General features: G+C 33.1%; 4 protein-coding genes across 4 annotated transcripts; all 4 read right to left on the reverse strand.

Annotated features, from left to right (window-relative positions):
- LOC18614377 (tetraspanin-7) lies at positions 1,024-1,981 on the reverse strand. Its single transcript, XM_007052113.2, has 2 exons — positions 1,469-1,981; positions 1,024-1,341 (listed from the first exon to the last, which is right to left on the reverse strand). The coding sequence occupies exons 1-2, from the start codon at positions 1,979-1,981 to the stop codon at positions 1,024-1,026; spliced, it is 831 nt and encodes a 276-aa protein (XP_007052175.2).
- LOC18614378 (putative expansin-B2) lies at positions 3,279-4,702 on the reverse strand. The gene is made up of 4 exons (XM_018118454.1): positions 4,519-4,702; positions 4,314-4,426; positions 3,908-4,095; positions 3,279-3,606 (listed from the first exon to the last, which is right to left on the reverse strand). Exons 1-4 carry the CDS (start codon positions 4,700-4,702, stop codon positions 3,279-3,281), a joined length of 813 nt encoding a protein of 270 aa, XP_017973943.1.
- LOC18614379 (putative expansin-B2) lies at positions 9,066-10,796 on the reverse strand. The gene is made up of 4 exons (XM_007052115.2): positions 10,521-10,796; positions 10,316-10,428; positions 9,868-10,055; positions 9,066-9,558 (listed from the first exon to the last, which is right to left on the reverse strand). The coding sequence occupies exons 1-4, from the start codon at positions 10,702-10,704 to the stop codon at positions 9,225-9,227; spliced, it is 819 nt and encodes a 272-aa protein (XP_007052177.2). The 5' UTR covers positions 10,705-10,796; the 3' UTR covers positions 9,066-9,224.
- LOC18614380 (cyclin-U2-2) lies at positions 17,438-18,838 on the reverse strand. The gene is made up of 2 exons (XM_007052116.2): positions 17,995-18,838; positions 17,438-17,897 (listed from the first exon to the last, which is right to left on the reverse strand). Exons 1-2 carry the CDS (start codon positions 18,402-18,404, stop codon positions 17,633-17,635), a joined length of 675 nt encoding a protein of 224 aa, XP_007052178.1. The 5' UTR covers positions 18,405-18,838; the 3' UTR covers positions 17,438-17,632.

A 20,096-nucleotide genomic window follows, 5' to 3' on the forward strand; every position in this document is an offset into this window, starting at 1 on the left:
TTTAAACGTATATATATGACACGTTTATTAACCTATTAAACATTAATAGTTAAAAACTATTTTAACCTTATATAAATAATTTTTAATAATTATTTAATGTGTATTTTAACCTTATGTATGATAATGAATTTTATGTATGTTATTTATATTAAATTTTATTATATTTGATGTTATTATTATTTTTTTTGTTATAATTATTTTTATAATTATAGATTTTAAATTTAAATAATAAAATTATATTTAATTATAAATATTTTTATTTAATCGTGTTTAACGTGTTATTAATCATGTCGTGTTGTATATTGACACGTTAATAAACGTGTAAAATGTGTTAATCGTTTCGTGTCGTGTTACACGTGTATTAAACGTGTATGTGTACGTGTTTTAAATTTAAGACACGAATATTAAACGTGTCGTGTTCGTATTTAGTCTTAACGTATTTCGTATCTAATCCTGTCTGACACGTTTAAAATACGAAAACACGAATTGTCATATCTATCCGTTACCATGAACAGCTCAATTGCAAACTCGATACAGTATTAATTTGCTACTAATTATTTCGATAAATCATAAGACAATTAAAAGGAAAAATCTAACTCAGCCATCTCACCTGTAAAAGATGTTAGAAAATACTGATCTTGATTTAAAAATAAAAAGTAAACAAATATATATATATATATATATATATATAAACAGATTCCTCTCCCTAATGGCTTTAGCAAGGGTACATTCCAACTTCTAATGGACTGAATCCTCCTATATATATTGGATACTAAGTCCAAAAGAGGTTGCTTAAGCCCCCATGGGTAAGCTCGGGTGCTAGCCAATTTGAGTTAGCCAGTGAGGGTTGTCCAGAGCCCAATCATGATCACACTTGTTGAGAACTGGTCCAAAAATGGGCTAAAATAGAAGCGAGAAGGGATAGAAATTGAGATCATGTATATATATATTGACGCAGACACCAACAGAAACAAATAAAAAGAAGCCATCAAAAAATGAAATAAACCTAATTGAACAAGCTGATCAAGGCTTCAACCCTCGGTGATACTCAGCATGATCGTCTCGCATGCTGTCTCTGAAAGCACAGTAAGCACAGGAATATACAATGATGAGGAAGATAAGGAATATGACGTTGATACGGGCTACCTTATGCTTCTTCCAGGAATTCTTGACGTTGTCTAGAATCCCAGCCTTGCACGATTGGCAATTGAAGCATAGAACTTTTGGATTATTATCCCATTTTTTGCAATCGGGATTCTTATATATCCCATGCTCCTTTGTCCAATTAGTCGGATTCTTATACGTAAATCCGCAGTCGTTTGACGGCTTACAACAACCAGACTGCATTTATAAAAAATAAGGGTTCGATTAAGGAGTGTTTATTAATTTTATATTAATTACAAAAATCGTTTTACAAAAATTATATTATCAAAAAATTTAAAAAAAAAAATAAAAACGAAAATCGTACCTGAAGAGCATTCAAGGGCTTATGGTGGAACTTCTGCAGACTATCATTGTGAAACTTGCTATGGAAATCGGTGCAAATCCTGGATTGAACCAAACAAGTCTTAACCTTATTCCAATTCTCAGCGTTGTTCACTATCCTTTGAAGCCAGATAGAATAATCCCCCAGCCTGTACTCTTTATATCCCTTCCCGGATAACGACCGTCCAGCACCTTCATTCGTCACCACAAAAGCGAAGGCAGTGAAAACGACGCCGCCCAAGATGAAGAGAAACATGAAGACGAGGTAGATCCAGAGCAGTCCCGGCACTCTGCAGCACGTGCCGATGAGGGCTGTCAAAGATAGGAGCATGAGAAAGAGTCCGACCAAGATAAGTGGCTTGTCGAGGAGGCGTTCGCATTCCGTGACGGCGTTCTTGCTTAGCAATAATCCCGCCGCGAAGATCGTGATCGAAACTAATAAGGTTATGAGGTTGAGGATTCCGCTGACGTCGTTGCTCGGACGGATCGATGACATGATAATCTTTTCCTGGTTGGGTACTGGGAAAAATCAGGGATCTGACGGGAAAAGAGAAAAGGTTCGAGGAAGTGGAGTAGTGGGAGTCTTCGCTATCTGGTTGGTTTTTAAATATGCGCGGGGGATTTCGATTCGGGAAGGGAAAGTCCGTTAAATTTGGGCACGTGATTAAGGGAGTACGTTAACTTTACACATTGGCAAATTGTGAGCGCGTGAGGGATTTTTGGACTCCTGTTTGACTTTAATTACTGCCGCGTGGCATCTATGGAAAATACATTATTTTTTGGGGGGGAATCAAATTATACTTTTTTCATTCAATCTTTTCAATTTATTTCTAAACATTATTTAGATTACCCAATGGATAGAATCTGAATTATACCAAAAAAGAACATACATTTTCTTTTTAATTTTTGACACCCTGAATAATGAAATTTTAGAATTGAAATTTTCATCCAAATTTTTTATCTTCATCGATCAGCTCATTCTTATATGAATTTTTTTATAAATTATTAAATTATATATATACTGATAATACAGATTTTTTTAGATGAATTATTATATTATAAAAGATACAATATGTAATTAAAATTGATTATAAAATAAAGTAAATTCACTTGAATCATATAATAATATTTATTTAAAAAAATTCATGAATCATATATTTTTAAGGACGGCCAAGAATTTTACAAAAATAAGTGTAATTTTCTAGATAAAAAGGTGCTACATGTCTTTTAAAAAATTAAGATAATGATAGAGATAGCTTTGATTCTATCAAGATAAATTTCTAGTACTTTAATTGATTTGAAATACTTTTATTCTTTAACCTATTCTTTTGTATCCTTATCATGTGTAACTTAAATTGAACAGAGTCTTGAAGCCATTTAAAGCCAGCTAGCAAGGCCTTAAATCATCTCTCTTTATACTATTATCCATCTTTTGTTTTTGGAATGTCTTTAAATTTTTTTTTTCACTTTTAAACATTTAATATTTTCGTGAAAATGAAAAAATATTTAAAATAAAAAAGGAATATTGTAAATAATTTTTTGTTCATTTATATATATATATATATATATATATAAGCCGTCACGTGTGTAAAACGGGTGCTATATATATAAATTGTCAAACAAGGCTATAAACTGTATTTTATTGATAATTCTCCCATAAACATACATAATCAAGCAATTAAGACATGGAAGAATATCTTCAGGTTGACTAACAGGACAGTTATAAACGTGGTACAGAATCGAATACATTATATCGTATAGAGATCGCTACGTTTAGGGTGCCTTACTAGGCATTAAAAATTAACGACTGATGTATAGGTTTGTCCGGGCTGCCAACCAGCAGGAATGACACCGGTTGCCACAAGAGTCTGGCCAGAGGTGAGTGATGTCAGCCTGATGGAGAACGGAGGCCGCAACGTCGAGCCGCTGTCGAGTTTCCAGACTGCACCCCAGGATTGTTGCATGGGAAGCCAGGGGTCAGAGTTAAGCGCCTGTTTGAGTTCAACTAAGGCAAGGTCACCATCTCCATTTTGGTATATAACTAGGGTGGCGAAATAGTAAGGGTTGGAGCCGGCATCAACTTTGAAGGCAATGGACGTCCCGGGATAGTTACATTGCACTCTGTAAGCCAATTTTTCGTCAATGAACTGAGTGGTTAGAAAACGTTGAGAATTTGACAGCGAAATGAAGGTTTAAAATTATTTGAAGAATAATCTAATCCCATAGGCAGTAGGCTTGGTTTAACAAAGTCAATTCCCAAGAGTAAATACCACCTATAGTGCAATTAACAAAGTCAATTCTTCTTCACCTTTTTTTGCAGGCTGAGGATATGTTAAATTCTTCATGGAAAAATTGTACAAGAATATTGTCATGCTACTTCTCTGTTCTCATCCTCTCTTTCTAATCGTACGTAGAATCTTACCTTCTATATTGAATCTGCAAGACTCCAGCGTTACGGAGTTGATCAGCCTGGCCAGACTTTGCCATGGCACCAAAAGCAGTACCACTTAAGTCAAAATGAACGGACTCCGAGACACAGCCAGGGCATTCATCGGTGATAACTACAGTCACAGGATTTTCCGAGCACGCTGAATTTGTCGTGCACTGGACCTGAAATTAAACCATATTATGCATGTTAAACAACATTGAAAGGTACCCTTTGCATGCGAGAGTAGGAAAAAGGAAGTATATGTATATGGAGAATCATCATGAACACAAAGGAAGTTTATCAATCTTTCAAACTGACAGAAAAGTTATGGAGTTTTTGGACATGGGAATGAGGCATGATAACAAACTGATGAATATATATGTATAAAATTGTATGTCACCTCGTAACAGGCTCCACATCCTTTGCCAGATTTGAATAGGGAAGGGCCCCCAGCCGACACCATCGCCGAAAATGGGGCTTGCTCCACAGCACCCCCATAACCACAAGCTCCACCTAGATACAAAAAAAAAAAGGGTTAAATTTCATAAAATTAAACAATTTTCTATGTGTAAATAGTCTCAATCATTCTCCATGCTCATCGTTACCATCACTTCCAGCCCCCGTGGGGCTGCCATACCACGTTGCTCCGGCTGGGGACCAATCGGACTCAGATGCTGCCAAGGAGGCATTAAGGAGCTTAGGGTAGAAGCAGTAACAGGAGTTGAATAACAGAGAAAATGTGGCCGCAAAAGTGAAAAAAGAGAGCATGTTTCGAAGAGCGAAAGCCATGAACACTTCGATCAAAGAAACTACTAGTAGAAAGGAATTAGCAAAGCTAGCTAAATGCAAAGTTTAAGCTCTGTTTTGCTGATGGGTTTAGCAGATCAACGACGAGGTACTTATAGAGCCAAAGGCTAGTGCATGTGGTTCTAATGCAACCACTTAGTGAAGGACACGTGCACGTTTTTAGAAGGATTTATGCATTATTTTCTTCAGGAACAAGCGAAATGAGTAAGATCCTTGAGATACGAAATCCTAATAACCTATACTACTTTAATAGACTTTAAGTTAGAATTTGGCTAAATTCCCATACATTTCTATGACATCAGCTAGAAAAGTCTAATTACATTCGTAAGCACATAATTAAATTGATTGAAATCGGAAGTACAAAATGCCAAAGAGTAACACAACACAAAACCCCAGAGAGACCAGAAACCAGAATCAAGAACAGAAAAATCAACTCCCTGTTGTCCAGGCAAAATTTGTCAGAGAATCAGAAAATCCGTCTACTTCTCTATAATTGAACAAAAATACAATTCATTTGAGAATCAACCAAACGTTCCATGGCCTAATAATTTCAATCACCATGCACACACAGTTGAAAATAAAAGAACTTTTGTTCTGTCCAAATCACAGTAATACTCTTGCATGGTTACATCAGTCAAATTGCTTGTTTCCAGGCTTCGTTGCCGGAGCCGGGGGAGAAAGAAAAAAACAAACGCAAGATCTGATTTGCTCTTTTTATCTCTGTTTCTCTGACTCAGACGTACGTTTACAGACGAAACCTAACTACCAACATCTCTCTTTTGTCTGTTTGTGACAGTCTACGTTTGCAATCGACCACAAAGCGGTTATGTCTCCGACCCGCCCCCGGTAGGAAGGTTAACATCGGGCCCACGTCATCGACTGCTCCAAATTAATATTTTCGTATGTTTCTTGCCCCAAATTCAAGGGAATACGTGTTCGTTGATTTTGCCGTTGATGGTGGTTAATGCCGTTTAACATTCCCCATCCGATGGACCGAGTAAACCCTGAGGATCCTTCCATTTCCGTTTAAAAACTACAGCACGTAATATTTGGCGGGGATTTGGGCTCTGTAATTTTCAAATCGTTTATTAATAAATAAGATTGATGAGATTGTATGATTGCGATTTAATGCTTTTTTTTTTTTACACCGAAATTGTAAGATTGACATCTCAATGAAATATATATGCAAAACAATTTTATGTTTGATATTCTGTTAATTTAATATTTTATATTATTAGGTAATAACGGAATATCAACTCATAAATATGTACAAATAAAAGTTCAAAAGTTTTGTAAAATAAATATTCTTTAGAGTATAGTGTTTATTTTTAAAGTTTTATAATTTTTAAATTTAAAATTTATATTTGATGCATTGTCAATTTATATTATTTATATACTATTTTTTAATTACATAGTGCCACCTCATGAATGTACAAAGTTAAAAAAAATTCAAAATAAATATATTTAAAATTATGTGTAATTATTTTTTATAATTTTCAATAATTAAATTTATTTATTATTGATATGACAATATTTGATTCTCGCTTCTACTGTATAAAATTTGTACACTAATAATACATTAAGTAAATATAAATTATGAAACTTATTTGTTAACAAAAGGATAACATTTGAATTACTAATTTTTTCTAAACTTTATACACCAACAATATATTGAATATAAACCTTAGTTGTTTTTTTTTTAATGGGAAAAAAAATTCAAATCTGACCTTTTAAAAAGAAAAATTATGCATAAATCAATGTACCAGATTTAAGCTTTTCTTTTAAGCCTAAGAAACCAGAAAGCGTTTTTTTTGTTTTTTTGACCAAGGAATGAATTTTTTATATGAAAGAGTTTTAGCTGAGGGAAGCCCACATGGCTACCTCCATCAAAGTGGAAGAATGAGTCCCTACTTCCGAACAAGGTGATTGAGACTACACGTGGCCGACGTTTTCATGCCAAAGATGAGGTGAAGAGAGATGTTTGCGATAAGGAGAATTACAGGACAAAATTAGTCAACTATTATTAAAAGTCTAAAAACTGAAAAATAAAGATTAAAATTTTTAAAATTTAATTAATAATAAAAAATTTCTAATAGATAATAATTTTATATAATATATAAATTAAAAAATTTAAAATAATCTTTTAATAATATTGTGCTCAAAGATATTAAATTCAAATTTATCAATTGTTAACCTTGTACTAAAAGGCATTCGTTTCTTCAAAATTGAATCTTAGATCCTATAAATTATACAACAATACGACTCTAGCTTCCAACCGTAGAAAATAAGCTTAAAATGTATAGACACATTTTTTATAAGATTATTGATATATATTTTAACTTATTCAGACAAATCTTTAGTTAGTGACATAGAACTAGGAAAAAACATATATCCCTTATGGAAAATTCGCATTATGCGTGCATTTAATGTTGAATTAGCAGCTGATCACCAAAGTTAGAAAAGATTCTATAAGATATAAATAATAATTACTATATAAATTATATATGTTTTTAAAGTGTTAAGTTAATAATTATATATTGAAAAACAATTACAAAATAGATAAATAATGTTTTAATTATTTACGATTAAAATTTTATAATATTAATTTATAAATTATTCAATACTATAAAAATTAAGAAATTTTTTTTAATGACAGTCATTTAATATGATTAGAAATTTTATTTACAAATGCTTAATATTTATAATAAAATAATATTTTCAATCAAATTCATTCGATTAAATATGTAAAGTTGTTATATGTATTTATAAATTTAAGATTTATTAATATTAAGAATAAAGAATTAAAATGAAAATTTAAAAATAAAATAAACAAATATAACTATTTTCATCAATTAAAAACCTTTTCAACATCCAAACTTTGATATAAAAATATAAATATATTTATTTTATAGATGTGGATATTGCTTTATTCCTCACCCTTTAACCTTGTTATCAACTAGAGGATTCTTACCCTGCCTATTTTTGCAATCTTCTAGAAAGGACCCTAGAGCCCAATAATTATTTTGGACCATCCAACGCCCTATAATTTGTGTTGGCAGAGCACATCAAACAGCAAAGAAAAAATGGTCGAAGCTGCTAACAGAAACCAATTCAGGGCCTGAACGATCCAATGTTCTTCTGGGGTTTGGACCCCGGAAACAGAATAGGCTTCACCAGATATACCAGGCAACGCCCCCAAAAAACAAGACCACGTTACCAATTGACTCGGGCTGGGGAAAATGGCTCATGACCCATTTAACCTCGGACACCCTTTGTGCTAGCCCAGTTATAAAATACCAACTATCTCCATGAAACTTGCCTTGAATGTCTTCCTCTTTCGTCATGTTCTTTGCCTTGTGATTTGTTGTGAAGGTTTTTGCCTTTCGTTTTTCCTTTTTGCTCCTTCTTTAAATGAAAATTGGAGAGAAGGATTTGAGTTTGAGTTTTTTTAAAAAAAAATTGGAATTCGATGTGGCTATTTAATTAAAATTTAGACAAAATGGTGGCAATTAATACTAATAGCTACTCTTTTCTCAAAAGCAAAATTAGATAATGTATAAGTAAGTAAATTGACAGTGGTCGTCTCTAGACCTATAAAATCTATAACGTGTATATACTTAAAAGTTCAATCAAACTTCTTTATTTATTTTTATTTTTAATGATAGTGACATAACTTCTAAGTGACGTTTGGTCTCTTACAATATAATGTAATTATTGATAATGTAATTATAAAAAAAATAATATTACAACATTTGATATATAAGAGAAAGTGCTAATTAAAATATTTAAAAAATAATATTACAGTATTTGATTTACAAGTACTTACTAAGAATATGATATTAATTTTTTAAAATTATTCTTATATATGAAAATACAAATTTAATATACTTATATATTTTTTTGTGAGCATCACCTAAAAAAGATGTATCTTGTAGTGGAAAACAAAAATGAAAAACAAAAAATATTTAATATATTTCAGCTTTTTTATTTTGATTATTTAAGAAAAATTGATAATGGAAAAAAAATGTAAAACAAGAATGTTTCTTTTGATATGTGAATTAACCTAAAAAAATGTTTAATAAAAAATGTTTCTTTTATTTTGAAATGCATGTGCATCACCCAAAGGAAAGAACGATAATGTCAAAAAGTGGGCACTGCATGTATATGTGTATATATATATTTAGACGCTTAATATTTTTCCTTATATATATAATATTTTCATGAAAGTAAAAAAAAAAGATAAATATTTCAAAATGGAGAAAATATATATTATAATAATTTTTTGTTCATTTGTTTATATAAGCCGTCACGTGTGTTAAAATGGTGCTATATATATATATAATTAGTCAAACAAAACTATCAACTATATTTTATTAATAATTCTCCCATTAACATACATAATCAAGCAATTAAGACATGGAAGAATATCTTCATGTTGACTTAAAACTCGCCAACAGTACAGTATTAAACGAGGAATACAAGCGTACAGATAGAGGGGCGGGCCTTAGCCATTAAAATTAACGACTGATCTATAGGTTTGTCCGGGTTCCCAACCAGCAGGAATGACACCGGCTGCCACAAGGGTCTGGCGAGAGTCAAGCGATGTTAGCCTGATGGAGAACGGAGACCGCAACCTCGAGCCGGCGTCGAGTTTCCAAACTGCACCCCAGGATTGTTGCATGGGAAGCCAGGTGTCAGAGTCAAGCGCCTGTTTGAGGTCAACTGAACCAAGGTCACCATCCCCATTTTCATATTCAACTAAGGTGGCGAAATAGTTAGGGTTGGAGCCGGCGTCAACGTGAAAGGCAATGGTTTTTCCGGGGTAGTTACATTTCACTCTGCAAACCAATTTTTCGTCAATGACCAGAATGATTACAAAATGTTGAGAATTTGACAGCGAAATGAAAATTTCAAATTATTTGAAGAATAAACTAATCCCATAGGCAATAGGCTTGGTTTGTCAAAGTCAATTCCTTGACATAAAGACATTTCTTCTTCATTTTTTCCTGCAGGGTGAGGATTAAATTCTTCATGGAAAACTTGTACAACAATGTCATACTGCTTCTAAATTCTCATCCTCTGTTTCTAATCTCCCCCAAGTCCCAACAACAAACCCCACACGCATAGAAACGTACGTAGAATCTTACTTTCTATATTGAATCTGCAAGACTCCTGCGTTACGGAGTTGCTCAGCCTGGCCAGACTTTGCCATGGCACCAAATGCAGTACCACTTAAATCAAAATGAACAGACTCCGAGACACAGCCAGGGCATTCATCGGTGATAACTACAGTCACAGGATTTTCCGAGCAGGCTGAATTTGTCGTGCACTTGACCTGAAATTAAACCATATTATACATGTTAAACAACATTGAAAAGCACCCTTTGCATGCTAGAGTAGGAAAAAGTATATTGGCATATAAAAGGAAGAATATGTATACGGAGAATCATCATGTACTCGAAGAAAGTTTATCAATCTTTTCGAACTGACAGACATATTATGGAGTACAAAGTAATGAGGCATGATAACATACTGATGAAGTTAAAAAGTATACGGATATTGTGATAATGTATATATGCAAAAATTGCATGTCACCTCGTAACAGGCTCCACATCCTTTGCCAGATTTGAATAGGGAAGGACCTCCAGCCGACACCATTGCAGAAAATGGGCCTTGCTCCACAGCAGCCCCATACCCACAAGCTCCACCTAGATACACAAAAAAAAAGAGTTAAAGTTAATAAAATTAAACAATAATCTATGTATACATAGTCTCTATCATTCTCCATGCTCATTATTACCATCACTTCCAGCCCCTGTGGGGCTGCCATACCACGTTGCTCCGGCTGGGGACCAATCAGACTCAGTTGCTGCCAATGAGGCATTAAGGAGCTTAGGGTAGAAGCAGTAACAGGAGTTGAATAACAGAGAAAATGTGGCTACAAAAGTGAAAAGAGAGAACATGTTTCGAAGAACGAAAGCCATGAACACTTCGATCAAAGAAACTACTGTCTTTAGTAAGAGGAATTAGCAAAGCTAGCTCAAATGCAGGTTTAAGCTTGGTGATGGTTTTAGCAGATAAAGGATTAGGTATTTATAGAGCCAAAGGCTAGTGCATATGGTTCTAATGCAACCACTTAGTGGAGGACACGTGTACATAATAAGAAGGATTTAGCCATTATTTTCTTCATGAATAGGTCAAATGAGTAAGATCCTTGAGATATGAAATCCTAATACCCTATACTACTTTACTAGACTTTAAGTAGAATTTGGCTAAATTCCCATGCATAGCTTTGACATCAGCAAGAAAATAATAAATTAGTAAGCACATAATTAAATTGAATAGTAGTTACTTCAAAACAATTGATTAAAATCAGAAGAATAAAATGCCGAAGAGTAACACAAAGCACCAGAAAGACACAAGAAGTCAGAAGGAACAACAGAAAAATCAACTCCCTGTTGTCCACGAAAGATTTGTCAGAGAATCCGAAAACAATGAATCAGCCAACGTTTCCATGGCCAAATATTTTTTATCACCATGCACCCACAATGCAAATGGCAAATTTTAATCCACATATGCAGCAAGAAAAAACCAAAGGAAAGAAATTAACTTTAACTTTGTTCTGTCCAGTTTACAGTATACTTTTACATGGCTACATCAGTTAGATTGCTTGTTTCCAGGCTTTGACGCCGGAGACGGCGGAGGAAAAAAAAACGCAATCTGATTTGCTATTTTGGTCTCTCTTTCTCTGACTCGGGACTTTTACAGACGAAACCAAACTACCATAACGTCGTGCTTTTGTCTGTTTCTGACATCAACCCGCGAAAGCGGTTATGTCTCCTGATGTCTGGCCCCACCAGGACGGTTAACATCGGGCCCACGTCATCGATTGGTCCAAATTAATATATTTCGTATATTTCTTATCAAGTTATCCCCAGTGCCCTAAATTCAGGGGATTACGCTGAATTAATTTCCAATTAAGCGGCTTTAGTTGAGAGCAAAACAAAACACTTGTTCGTTGATTTTGCCGTTGATGGTGGTTATCACCGTTGAACATCATCCCACGGTCCGTTTAAACCCTGAGGATCCTTCCATTTCCGTTCAAAAACTACGGCACGTAATACTTGGCGGGGATTTGGGCTCTGTTATTTTCAAATCGTTTATCAATAAGATTGATGAGATTTGATGATTGTGATTTAATGCTTTGTTTTACGTGGAAATTCTAAGATTGATATCTTAATAAAATATACATTCAAATTAAGTTTACATTTGATACATTGTCATAATATAGTATTTATATATTATTACTTAACTATAAATATGTACAAATAAAAATTTCAATTTTTTTCAAATAAAATTTTTATATTTAATACACTGTTCATATATAATATTTATATATTATAATTTAACTACAAAGTATCACTTTATAAATGTGAAAAAGGTAAAAGTTTAAAATTTTTCTAAAATAAATTTTTTTAAATTATAAATATTTATTTTTAAAAAATTCTAACAAAGTAGTTACATTTGATTTAGTGATAGTGTATAAAATTGATATATTGAAAGTGCATTCAATATAAATTTTTAAATTTATTTATTAACAAAATAATAATATTTAAAAATCCCTGATTGTGTATAAAATCTACACAATAACAATAAATCAAATATAACCCAAATTTTATTACCTTTTTCTATGCAGACAAATTTAACGTTTAAAATACCCTGAGGGGCTTTTTGACCATGGAAGGAGAATTCTTTATATGAAGAGTTTTAGCTGAGGCAACTCACATGGCTATCTCCATCAAAGTGGAAGACTGAGTCCCTTATTCCGAACAAGGTAACTGAAACAACACGTGGGCGTCGCTTTCATGCTGAAGATGGGGTGATGAGATAGATTTGCAACAGGAAGAAATCCCCCTACAGGCTATACGACAATATGGCTCTAGCTTATGACCATAGAAAATAAACATAAAATGTATAGACGAATTTTTGATAAGATCATCACTTTATAATAATTTTTCCTTATTCCGGACAAATTTTCGGTTGGTGAAACAGAATGTTGCTCCTAAAAAACATGTATCCCTTATGGAAAATTGGCATCATGCATGCATTTAACGTTGAATTAGTAGCTCATAAAGAAGAATTTCTATTACCAAAGTCATTCCCAAGATTAGAAAAGATTCAATAGGATAATCTCTTCGCTTAAACTCTATTTACATTTCTTTTATGTTAATTATATATATAATATTTTATATCACTATTGATTTCAAACAAGTTATCACAATATATCTTAATATAAAATTTAGTCTATTTGTTTACATTTACAAGTAAATTGATAAATTTTATTAAATAAATTAACGATATAAATGATAAATAGTGTTATATGAAAAAAAATTAAAATCACAAAGTTAACTTTCTGGGTATCGGTTTAAATAATTAATTAATGTAACTTTTTTTCAAAAAGGGCACCATATTCAAATCAATTAATGCAACTTTTCTTGCTTTTGGATTACCTGACTTTAGAAAATGTTTCCAAATCAGATTTGAATTTTTGTAAATTATTTGAGGAAATGGCACATGCACGCCATGGTTGAAAAGAAATACGTGTTCTCTCTAGATTAATTAGAAAAAAAAGCAATACACGTTCTCCTCATTTTGACGTTGAAAATCATAGCCTTGATGATAGAGGATTATCGTGAGGGTTTTAAGGGGAAAATATGTCTCTCAGTACCTCAAGTCTACGCAATTTAAAATTCAACTATAGATAGAACTTGTCGTGGATGATAAGGCGATATACCATTGTAATCTTCTTTTAGTATTTATTGTTAATTGTTATGTGTATATGAATATTTGTTCTTTTTTTAATAACAAGTATATAAAAGATAAAGGATACTAATGTATACAGTTAACTATTATAATTGAAATTTAATTATATATAAAATGCAATTAATATTTCAATTATTTATAATTAAAACTTTTATTTACAAATGAAATAAATCTTGTTAATATTTATAATAAAAAAATATATTTAATTAAAGTCATTCTATACCATTAAAATTTTAATATATATAAAAATTTGATAACTCTTATTAATAGTATTAATATAAAATTAAAATAATAATATAAAAAATGAATAAATATGATTATTTTCGTCAATCAAAAAGCTTTTCAATATTCGTACTTTTGTATATATATGGATATAGATTTATTCCTAATCCTCGCTTTAACCTTGATACCAAGGAGAGGATCTTACCCTGTTTTTACAATCTTCTAATGGACTCCGTATGACAAAAGATCCTGGAGCCCACAGCTTAGGCCTTACGACACTCCAATGGAACACTTTCAAACGAACGAAATGGTCACAACTCCAAACAGGCACAGCAACCAGTTCAGGGCCTGAAGAATCCAATGTTCTTTTTGGGGTCTGGACTCTGGAAACAGCATAGGGCCTCACCCAACATATCAACGTACCAGGCCAACGCCCAAAAAATTAAGACCAATGTTACCGCTTGACTCGAGCTGGGGAAAATGGCTCATGACCCACTTGACCATGGACACCCAAGAAACTTGCCTTGATTGTCTTACTCTTTCTTCTTTTCTTCTTCTTTGCCTTGGGTATGATTGTGAAGGTTTTTGTCTTCTTTTTTTTGTTTGGAGTTTTGATGTAGTTATTTATTTAAAATTTAAACAAAATTGTGCCCATTAATATTAGTAGTTATTTTTTTCTCAAAAATAAAAATATATATATAAATAATTAAAGTGAAGGCTAACGTTATAACTCATAATTCCTAATTATCATTTTTTACCATAAACTAGCTGAATAATATTATTTGAAAATCAAGATAAAAAAAAAAGTCAACTGCTTGGTACTATTATCAGAATTGCCTTCTTCTCTTTGCATAATCATATTATTAAGTAGCAGCATGAAATTCTGGCAGGACATAAAATCAAGAGGCATATCGTGCATTTAAATTTTTTTAATAAACCCATAATGAACGTAATGGAATTATTTAGGTGTGAGCGTTTGGTGGGTGCTGGGGGACATGGCAGCATGAATTTGGACCTAAAACAAAGCCACATGTTCATTTAACCGATTGCAATTTACAATTAAAAAGAAATGCTTTTGATGATTGATGATACTTTTTCATCATCATCATTAACCCTTTTATTCACTCAAATCATATAGCATAGCATTATCAATAAAACTGATTTATTATGTCAAATCAAACTACGGAAATCCTCTTGTCAGGAGGACCAGACCAAGCTCAACAAATATGATTGCATGATTGAAACTTTTTCTTTTTTAATTTAATTCTATATCATCACCATAGTTATAAAGCTGACTTTAATATATGAATATTACATTAAAATATTAAATATAACTCTTACTGAATGTCAAAAGAGGAACTCACCACAAAATAGTGAACAAATTCAAATTATATATGTGAATTCGAACCCAAATCAACAAGGGCAATAAGCAAAGTCAACAGGAAAGTTCATGGCAGAGAAGTGGAGTTCGGGATTGAGCTTGAACAAAATAAAAAAATCAATCAGGGTGCATCTAAGACTGTGTCTACTAGGAGGAGCAAATTCAAGGGGAATAATTTGTCTGGTAAGAAAGAGAGCTCAGTTGGCTGAGTTATTAATTACAAGTATTAATAATTTAATATGTTAAGAGTGGGTCGATTGGGGGACAGCCTTAGTTGTAACAAAATAAAATAACAAGTAACCAAAGAGTTGAAAATTTAATGTCTGTTTGACCATTAAGAAAGTGGTCGTAGAGAATGATAACACACCAAACTAAACAGGGACATTGCCGCCCTTAGTCTTAACTCAATCCATTGTCGTTTTCTTCAAAGCCCAAGCTTCCACCTTCTTTCTCTCCGTTGCATTTTTATATATATTATTGGGATTATGAACCTTTTGGTTTCTTTCGGGATGGGGTGGGAGAGATGATTGACTTTTCCTTCCACTTCGGAGCGGCCACGATTCCTCCTTGGTTTTAGTGGTTGCCCTACCACCGAACCAAAAACCTATTTTACTTTTCTATCCGTACATCAAATCATCACAGGACGACTAACTCTTTTCTAATTATGTTATGTTTAAAGATAAAGCTTTTTATTAAGAAGTCATGACGGAGCTATTTACCCTTTCTTATATAAGTGTAGTGACAGCTCTTTAGAAGCGTTACAATGCAGTAATGTAGCGCGTTTTTACGTGACATGTCGGATTTTCTTATTCATCTACTTGATTCATCTCTTTTAAAATGTGTGCGTTTTAATACAATTTACGATATAAATTATATTTTAAAAGATAAAAAAATGAGATGAGACACATAAATTTACAATTCATCGTCTTTATTTGTATATATTTTCAATGTTAATAAAAAATTTTAAGAGAACAAGCGGATTCATTGACCCTTTTGATTTGCTTTTAATTGTAAACAAAATGAGAATATAATCTTTTCTAATTTTTTTTGTATGGTTGCCCTGGAATTTCCCAAGAAATTTATGAATAATAGGCGACGTAGCTCGTCGGTGGGTGGCACGGCCACATCTTCTAAAGAATCAAAACAAATTCGGCTTTATTTGGGGATGAACACACAGCATTTAGACGCATATCCACTGTAATTAGATTCTGAATTTAGCCATGGCAGAACATGTTTTAGACATTAACAGCTATATCAAATGAAGTAATGTTTACTTAGACCAATTAATCATTTTCTAAACTTTCCCCTTTTTCCTTTTTAGTCTAAAGTAGAAAAGGGGATGCTTCCTTTCCTATTTCCTCTGCCAGAAGTTGTCTTGTGTTGGTAATACATTACAATCAAACTTCGATGCAAATGCTTTTATTGGGTTTTTACATTTTTTAATATTGGTCAATTTTTGTTAATCTTAAATGTTTTCTTTTTAATTTTTATGGAAATTGAGATAAAAAATGAAACAGAATTAATACATAAGAGTTGATGTGATGCAGGCCTTCGCTTTTGCTTCAAACTAAGAGAATAATTTTGTTGGATAAAATTAATGTTCTTCCCAATTCTACATCAAAGTTTCAACAAACTGGATTTTATTACATTAATGGATGCACTTTTTTTCTGAACAGAAGTCATTTTCTACATATGTCTAGTTGGTTAGTGTGCCATTGAAAGGATATATTATAAACAAAAAATTGTACCATTGGGAGGAAGCTGGATAGTGAGATGAGAGCTGAATTAGCCTTTAACAACTTTAAATGTATAAAAATGTTTATGTACTCTACTGTCTCACTCATCTGTTTATGTCAATTTACTGGAAACTTTTAACCGTTTCCTTCAAAACCAAATTGGGTTTTAGTAAAATAGAAAGACAATGAGACAATCTCATTGTGTTTCTAGTTAGCTGTGAAGAATATTGAGAGACTATAGAGCCAGCCAAGGGCCCCCAAGAAATTGGTCTTATACTCTTATATGAGAGGAATTCAAATTTCAAACCAAGGTTGTAACCTGTACCCTTCAAATATGCTTAATTAAATCACAAGAATTGTGCATTCAGCTTTCAATTTTCATATTTTTTATTACAAATCATTTCTCGATATCAAGGGATTTAATGTTTTAACATAAATTTTACTATCTTGTCGATGTTTTATGAATATTATTGGAAGTTCACACATAAAAATAATATCAAAAAATATATTTATATTTAATCCATTGTCACTGTAATCAAACACATTTATGCAATATAATAAGAAGTATTGCATTTGTTGAAAATCATAGCATAGTTTTAGTTATACAACACTCCCCTGAATTTTGGCCCTACTTCAAAGCAAACCATTCATATTTTACACTTCCATCTGTACACAAAAAACCTACAGTATTAATTACCATTGCCGAAAGCAAAAAATTGGGAGAATGAAAATTCCCTCAATGATTGTAATTTACAACATAATGCGAGCAATCTGATTGTATCTTCTTTCTTCGTTCTGTCTTGATTTGATTTCTTCAGCACATCTTAGAGTCCTCTCGATGTGGTAACCTCCTCCGATGCTTACTTCCCTCTCCAGGTGACAGCAGTAGCTCTCGAACACGCTCACGTTTACATGCAACTTGAAACCCATCAAGAACAAGAATTCGAGCTCCAAGTTATTCAATTCGTTCGTTGTCAATCCTCCCACTCGTGCAAAGTATGAATTTCTGTAATTCCTGCTCAAGAAGAAAAACACCATGTCAGGGCCTGAAGTTCTTGATTTTAGCATCAAAACGAAGAAGAAAGGTTAAAAGAGAAAGAAACAATACTCACATGTCCTCGACATACTTGGAAGCCACCATGATAGTTGTGATGAGAAGCCTATGTACATTTCTTGCATTAATCCGAAACCCAGGATTTGCCTGGCAAAACCGATCAATATATACATATGCAACAACATAAACCGACGGTCCGGCTTTGGTGTATCGGAATATTCTCTCTAGGTAGGATTGAATTGTCATGTCCGGCGTCTCATGGCAATCGAAAACTCTGCTCCTGTAATCTTTTGTCAACGACCACTTACAATTCTTGGCAATCCTTTCATTTCTTGTCATTGTTCTCTCAATCAGAGAAGCAAGGACTGATATCACCAGTGGGGTGTTTGCATCATTCTGATATGAATAACAGTACAGATCGGATCGGAGCTTTCTTGGAGAGATTGTAAGGGAATTAGATGCAGCCATTTCTGAGAGTCCAAAAAGAAACGTTTTTCTCTGTATGGGGTCACACAGAGAAGGGGAGGAATGTGGTTTGGCTAAAGAAAAGGAAGTTATGAGAATGATTTATAAGAAGAATACTTCTCTGAGCTTGAAACCTTAAGAGAAAATGAAGGGGAGACCTTGGCTGTGGGGTATTGAAAACAATGTGAGATTTTAATGAGGATTTATAGCAGGAGGGGGTTGAGATAGAAGAATGGGAGGAAAGGGTTCAGATAATTAGCTGTGACAGTGAATAAAGAAAGAGAGAAATGACATTGGTTTGGGCCATTTGGAAGGTGGGTGGAAGCCAAGATAATACTAGTATGATTTCCTTAAAGATTTGAATGCTTCCTCCTTGTAAAGCCACAGTACAGAGAAACCAGCTAAGCTTTTCACCATTATAAAAATCACACAAAAACTTCATCTGTGTTATCTAACTAACCCCTTTTGCTTTTGGGGTCAAATAAAAATGAGCTCGCCGACAGTGTGTTGAAGGGCAAAGGATGGGCATGAAAGAGAAGTGTTGCGCTGAGCAGCATCCCTGGTCAGGCTTTGGACCCACAAAAACCAGACGGCATTTATAGTTAGAGATGTACTTGTACTGGCCTGGAGATTCGTGTCCTACGAAACTCGAAAGACTCAAGTCCAAGTGGACTACTTCCAGTTCCAGGTTACACGTGCAGTAGCAGCTATTTGAGTCTACCAAGTCATCAAAAATCTTGGTTTTCTACTTGCAGTTGTACCACGTGCAGCTTCTCCATCAGGGTGATTTCACTCTTCAGCCGGCAATTCATTTACTACTAGATCATGCTTTTCTCCCTTGCTGATCTGAGAGTAGAACCTCCACGTCAACAAGATCTTTGGGTTTTCTTTCTTTTTCCTTTTTACCCTAAAGTTATGTGCATATTTTCATGACACTTGAAGCGCACCGACACTAAATTCAACTCTTTTATTGTATCTGAATGTGATTGAGAAACATATCAAACTGATGGGGAAGTCCTAGCAATTATATACCAAAGATTTCTTATAGTACGAAATTATTATATATTAAAATCAATTATATCAGTAATATATAAAGAAAAACCTATACTACTATTTTGTGATGCAAGTGGCCATAGTCTAAAATGATTAATATGATTAATCACCATTTGACTAGATTCCCAGCATCAAATCTGAATCCTAAAAAAGCAGAAAAATAAAGTCATTAAGGCATATGATAATATCAAATAAAATCCCACTGTGCATTGATCGAAAGATCTGCATTCTTTTTTCTTTTTCTCTGGAATTTGCATGATTATTTTGATTATCCAGTCCTGCAAAGTGGGTCGAGTCGAGTACTCTCGTTAAGATGACAAGTCGTGGTGCAGAGCTTGGTACTCTTACTTGTACCCTGATCCTTCTTAACCAAATTAGAAGCACCATCTAGTTTGCAAAAATTAAATACTTTCAAAGGGATTTCGGTCTTTTGTGCAAGCTATCGGACGGTCCATCCAAGAAAATATCTAACCAAGTTTTGAGGCCAGCTATATATATCGGACTAGATCTTGTCGATAATGGTCATGTCTTTTAATCATATCATATAATTATAAGATATTAATGAACATATTTATTGGATTTAAATATGCACACGAATATATTTATTAAACATGTTATATGATACGATACGAATAACGATTT

The sequence above is a fragment of the Theobroma cacao genome, chromosome 1 (assembly GCF_000208745.1).
Source record: "Theobroma cacao cultivar B97-61/B2 chromosome 1, Criollo_cocoa_genome_V2, whole genome shotgun sequence".
Classification (NCBI taxonomy): domain Eukaryota; kingdom Viridiplantae; phylum Streptophyta; class Magnoliopsida; order Malvales; family Malvaceae; genus Theobroma; species Theobroma cacao.

Excerpts from the sequence above, each read along its gene's own strand:
- LOC18614380 (XM_007052116.2), bottom strand. The coding sequence starts at position 18,404 with ATGGCTGCATCTAATTCCCTTACAATCTCTCCAAGAAAGCTCCGATCC. Across the intron at positions 17,898-17,994 it reads TCCAAGTATGTCGAGGACAT|GAATTACAGAAATTCATACT; the intron begins GTGAGTATTGTT and ends CTTCTTGAGCAG.
- LOC18614378 (XM_018118454.1), bottom strand. The coding sequence starts at position 4,702 with ATGGCTTTCGCTCTTCGAAACATGCTCTCTTTTTTCACTTTTGCGGCC. Across the intron at positions 4,096-4,313 it reads GATGTGGAGCCTGTTACGAG|GTCCAGTGCACGACAAATTC; the intron begins GTGACATACAAT and ends GTTTAATTTCAG. Across the intron at positions 3,607-3,907 it reads TTGCAGATTCAATATAGAAG|AGTGCAATGTAACTATCCCG; the intron begins GTAAGATTCTAC and ends ATTGGCTTACAG.
- LOC18614377 (XM_007052113.2), bottom strand. The coding sequence starts at position 1,981 with ATGTCATCGATCCGTCCGAGCAACGACGTCAGCGGAATCCTCAACCTC. Across the intron at positions 1,342-1,468 it reads AGCCCTTGAATGCTCTTCAG|TCTGGTTGTTGTAAGCCGTC; the intron begins GTACGATTTTCG and ends TTATAAATGCAG.
- LOC18614379 (XM_007052115.2), bottom strand. The coding sequence starts at position 10,704 with ATGGCTTTCGTTCTTCGAAACATGTTCTCTCTTTTCACTTTTGTAGCC. Across the intron at positions 10,429-10,520 it reads CACAGGGGCTGGAAGTGATG|GTGGAGCTTGTGGGTATGGG; the intron begins GTAATAATGAGC and ends TTGTGTATCTAG. Across the intron at positions 10,056-10,315 it reads GATGTGGAGCCTGTTACGAG|GTCAAGTGCACGACAAATTC; the intron begins GTGACATGCAAT and ends GTTTAATTTCAG.